The sequence below is a fragment of the Amblyomma americanum genome, chromosome 4 (assembly GCF_052857255.1).
Source record: "Amblyomma americanum isolate KBUSLIRL-KWMA chromosome 4, ASM5285725v1, whole genome shotgun sequence".
NCBI classification, from domain to species: Eukaryota; Metazoa; Arthropoda; class Arachnida; order Ixodida; family Ixodidae; genus Amblyomma; species Amblyomma americanum.
Window position 1 is genome coordinate 151,175,767 of NC_135500.1, and position 5,460 is coordinate 151,181,226.

Here is a 5,460-nt window from a genome sequence, read left to right on the forward strand (position 1 = left end):
ATGGGTTTATTATCCGCAAGCAACACTCGCGCTTCAAGTAGCACCGTAGTAAAGGGCTTCGATTGAGTTGAAGCAACTCGGATTCCAGGTGCATTTTCTTGCGCAGTTCGCACTCATAAAAATGCAGCCGCTGTTGTAGAAAACACAAAACTGTACACGGCCCAAAGCCAAAGGCCTTCCCTGCTTGGTATTTACCTTCTTTCGCGGTAAACATGGTAAACATTTGTCCCTCGTTCTATCCTCCGGTTTCGCGAATTACCCGCAATGACTGGATTTGCACAGTTTATTCGTGACTTTTATTTACGTCATGAAGAGCTCCCCAACGTCAGGCTCATGTACGAGTCTGAGACACACCAACATCACACATTTGAATGAAAGGAATAAAACAGGTAGGAAAGAGGCCAAGTAAAAGGGATTAAACACAGAAAAAGAGCGAGTACATTCCAATCCAAACAACGGAGACCTACAGCGGAATTAATGTGCTTAAATGAATTCCTTAATTCATTTTTGAATTATATTTACAAAATTGGCTTTGGAATGCACAAAAAAAAGCCGTGTATTTAGATAAAAAAAACGCAAAGGAGCGTCAGCATGTGTTGCACAAGCCTGCTAAGAACAACGGCTAACTTTCAAGTGCAATTTCCTTTTTCGTCGTGCTTCTCTTGACTGATTAAGACCTTTAACGTAAAAGTGCAGCCTTGTTAAGACATAAAAGCGCACAACTGCTGATGTGAAATCATCAGCATGCAATTTGCACCCTATGGCATAGCCAAACTTGGCTTTCACTAGAATCATGACATCGACTATGCTGTCGCTGCAGAGCTCCTCTTGGCTGAATAAGATTGTAAATATCCCCTCAAGTTTCTTTACTGCTTCAAAAAGCAACTTGGAGGGATACAGCAAGCCTCACCTATCACAAATTTCTGTGAATTTTGAGACTCTGCTGCTGACATTTGAGTTCTGCAAAAGAAGAGAGCGGCAGTGCTCACATTTGTTGCGAGTAAGAAATTTCCGCGCAACATACCCTGCCATGTAATGAACGAGGCGGTCATCGCTCTTTTCCTCCACGTAAGCCCGGTGCTCAGCTGGAGTACTGTTTAGCCTTTGTTCTACCACCGTCAGATTTCCAGCTTCAACTAACTCATCAAGAGATGCAACGTTCCCTTCCATATCAGATTTATCAGGTGAGTGAAGTAGCGAGACCAAATATTTAATTGGCCTCAGTGTTGCCTGTTTGCATTGCTTTTGCCAAGTTATAGAAAGACAGGCAGTTGACGACAATCAAGAATTGAGATGGCGTTGGGTGGTCGTTGGATCCACACGACTGCCTCACAATACCAAAGAAGTTCTCCAACTTATCTTGACTTAGTCGAGATGTTAATAGGTATTTAAAACCCTCTCCCCCCAAATACTCTAACAAGGCCAAAGTGCTGCACAGTGTCACACGGAGCCCATCTGCCGTCGACTGGCTCAAGAAGCCGCCAACTCCTTTTGCATGTGATTCCCAGCGAGACAAAAACTCGAGGAATTCCTTCAGAGTCTTCACATTTTCGGATCCTGGACGAAGGGCTTTGGCTGGGAACCGAGAAGTCATGATCTTGATCAGCTTGTTGATAGCCCTGAAACAGTGCGAAGTTCATAAATAGGCTAAAGTTATCATTTATCTGCAACGCTTGTAAGGGAAACTAGGAACACAGTTGATATGCACGTTCCTGAAGGCGGTAATTCTGAACAGCGCTCACCCACCACAGTGGTTCATTGGCTACGGTTTTCTGTTGCTCAACATGAAGTGGTATCCAGCGGCGGTTATATTCTTATGGGGGCACATTGCAAACATCTATGTGCTTATATTGTTGTGTGCAGTTAGGAATCTCAGGTGGACTAAATTATTCCACAATTTTCGATTACGGCGCTCCTCAAAGCCCACTGTGCCACTTCGTGGTGCATAACCCCATCAATCAATCAACGACATTCACAAACACATGGGATCCTCAGTAATGGGCTGTGGTTCGACAAGCATAAGAATGTTTTGCAACGAGCACAGAATATAATTATGCATGAAGTTGAAAGGTTTTCCTATTTTAGACAGAAACATTGCGGTGAAGAAAAGTAAGGACGAGAACATGAACAGACCACATTAAAGAAGAAGCAAAGACAGAATGTCACAATGGTAAAGTGCATCTTTAAGAAATTCACTTGTACTCGCTGCTCACTTGTCCTGAAACGTTAATAGTTATTTCTGCTTACGTGAAAAATGATAACGTTGCATCAATCTTCCCCCACGACGATTCCAACGTGTCTTTGTAGAAATTCAGACCATTCAAAACACGGTCCCCAAACAGCTGAAATGCAAGGGTCACTCGCATTTTCTCAAAGCCATTCGGCTGCAGATGTACCAGCGTGAGGCCGGGCATCGCCTTGAGAGTGATGTTCCCGCTGTCAATTCTGAACGCTTGCCTCAAAGGTTGGATGGAAACCTGAAATTATAGTTGTAAGTAGTAAGAGTTTAATGTATACTCACTCGCTCAGTGCAACTCAACAACATTAATCTGCAGGTTATTATAAGCCGTCGACATGAAATCGAATAGCAATTAATAAGGCAATAGTCAGGAACAAACCGAATTTAAGTGACACTTCTTATGAAGACAAAATACTTACCATCCCATTCGGAGTGTTCAGTGGGTGGCTGAGCAATGTATTCCTGACACACTTGATTAAGTGGGGAAAGTCAGACAGAAAATGCAGGTGACGAGCAGGATCTACAGGGTGCTCAGACTTGCAAGTCACCTTTCCTGACTCCACACCAATTCCTAAGATCTTCCACATGCGACGGTTCCATGAGGCTCCATCAGATGTAATAAAATCAACAAGAAGTCCACTGGCTTCAGCAAGTACTGTTGCTTCTATTATTATTTTAGCAAGGAGTTCCGCTTTCGCATTTCCTCGAGTGGCAAAGCAACCAATTATTTGCGTCCACTTCCCAGTAAAGGGGATGAACATTACCACCATCCCGTGGTCGCAGGGAACGCTCTCTCCTCCTTCGGTAAAAGAGCCCATGTCGACAAATCCCTCAATATGCCCGGACGACGTCACGTTCAGGTGCTCCGACAGTTTGAGTTCATCGACCAAGAGCCCTCCACGCCTGCTAAATGTGCTCATGTGTCTTGTTTTCTGCTTCAGTTGTCTCAGTATTTTAGTGCTGAAGCCAAAGCCACTCTTGTACAGCTTCAAGTAACGCTTCAGTGTGCTCTTGCTCGGAAGTGAGAGAATATTGTGCTTACGCAAATGCTCGTAGAGTTTGGCACTCTTCATCTTCATAAGGATACATTCTAAGATCCAATCTTTTGAGTACACATTACCCTTCGCACTTTTCTTCTTGGCAGCTGAAAAGCACTGTCGGACACAATCTTGCTGTTTCAAAGGCAGGGATGCAATCTGTTCCTGTAAAACTTCTTCAGGCTTTAGGGAGTTCTCCTCCTGCATTTGCTTCAACCGGTCTTTTAACCGCGCACAGCGAGAAAACAGTCTCCTATTTTTTTGTGCTGCTGCTCGGAGTCTAGCAGCAGTGGTCCGGGTGCGCTTTCTTATCAATCCCTTCAGCCTTGATTTTCGTGACTGAAGTGCCTTTCTGGTGTACCGGCAGGAGATGCATGCTTGTCCTGCAAAGAGCAAGTGAAACAAAACTTTATTCCGGGAATTGAAATTAGTCTGACTTTATAAAAAGTATGGCACACACCATAGTAAATGACTTTGTAAATTATCATGTGCTTGCGTGCATTTATATTCTTTACGCACAGAACACAAAAAATCATACCTTCAGATTGTTCCTTTCCTGCGCATTTTTTGCTGTAGTATGCCCCATTACGGATGGTGACCTGCTGCTCTAGGCCTTCTGTTAAGTTGGACTTGGGCATCTGGCTCGTTGGCAAGGCACCAAGGCAGACACGATGCGAATCAGTTCTAAAAAGAACGTCCGCTGCTTGTTCACGACTCCGAATGGTTCCCTTTTCGACGATGCTGCCGTAGAGATGCGCCGTGTACTTGACTTCAGGCCCGTCGTGCTCTGTAAATATAACCGCCCTTTCACAGACAACTTCTTCGGACTTGCACATTATGAGCTTGCAGTATACAAATCCATTATGGCCCGGCACGTTGTGTGAACTCCAGTACACCGAAGGCACATCGAGAGAGCGAAGGCCTAACACAGAGGTTGCCTCAAACAGCTGCGGTTCAAGTGCGTCGCCTTGCAAATATGGCGTGTCAAGTGAAGCGAGTTCCTTTACAGCGTCATTGTGACTGTTTTGTTCAGTACAAGGCCTCTTGGGATCAGCAGAACACACCGTAGGGCTCTTCCGCTTTCTTGGCGCCCGAGGCGTCGGCGTCTTCTTCGATAAATAGCCCGGCGTGTTTGGTAGGAGCGTAGGTACGGCATCCGGCAGCAACTCTGGCTTTCCTCGCGGAATGCGTACCTCTTTCCCCTCTATAATGTGGACGTAATCCCGTAGGATACAAGAAGGATCGAAATGACGCTCGCAGACCGAGCAACTTTCATCAAGGACCTTATCTTTTCGATGCAGGTTTCGTTCCCAAACCTTTCTTTTTCCTTCATCTTTCGGCACGGCGAAGAGGGAAGGCTGCTCGCCTTGGGCCCACTTGTAGCCGGTGTCGCACCCCGGCTCAAAGCAATGACGTTGCCGTCGGCGATTAGGCATTGGCTCTCACTCGCGAACACCGCAGCAAAACATCACACTGCTAGCACTGCCCGTGCGGCCGAAACACCCCGTTTCTTCACAAGCAAGGTGGAGCTCAAGAAGCACGCTGCAACCCGCCGCAACACACGGAGAACGCGTCCGTACAGCCGGTGCGACTGCAGCGCCACCACATACATCCGGGACCTGTCTACGCTGCCGGCTTCACGACGGTGCGTGGCGCGCTCCGCCGCCTGAACACAATGCCCCTATTCTAGTACACTGTAGCAGCGGCGAGGCGCATGGCGCGCACACCAGCTGCGAGCTATGACGTCACTCCGCGCATGCGTACAGTTGGCGGAGCGGTGGCGCCAGGGCTCAGCGCGCAGCCACGCTGACCTCGCGAAGTGGCTGGCGTAGTGTAGCTATCGCTAAAATAACTGAAAACACCGAGTCCGTGTCGAACACGAAAGAGCTAATCTGGTAGGAGATCAGCCCAAAGCTCCGAAAAGGGCATGTTTGCCGATGGGATGATTATTTTCGTTTAATTAGGGAGGGCCCGGTATTTACAAGCTTAATTTATTTTGTGCCCCGACTTCCTATTTTCTTTCGCCGTCCGCTGCAAACTGGCTTACCTATGAAATATATATCAAAAGAGAGAGCAGAAATGAAGATAAAAAGCATAAAATCTGCAACGAACATAGCTCATGGGAGTGAGGAGGGTAAACTGAGCCAAACGCATAAGCATTAGTTGAGGCAAACACAGAAGAAA

General features: G+C 46.6%; 1 protein-coding gene across 1 annotated transcript; it reads right to left on the reverse strand.

The window, feature by feature from the left end:
- Positions 1 to 906: 906 nt before the first annotated feature.
- On the reverse strand, positions 907 to 4,939 carry LOC144129877 (uncharacterized). Its single transcript, XM_077663937.1, is given in 5 exon segments — positions 907 to 1,233; positions 1,235 to 1,619; positions 2,248 to 2,477; positions 2,659 to 3,659; positions 3,815 to 4,939. Coding segments are annotated over 5 exon segments (2,841 nt in total). The 5' UTR covers positions 4,713 to 4,939.
- Positions 4,940 to 5,460: the final 521 nt, after the last annotated feature.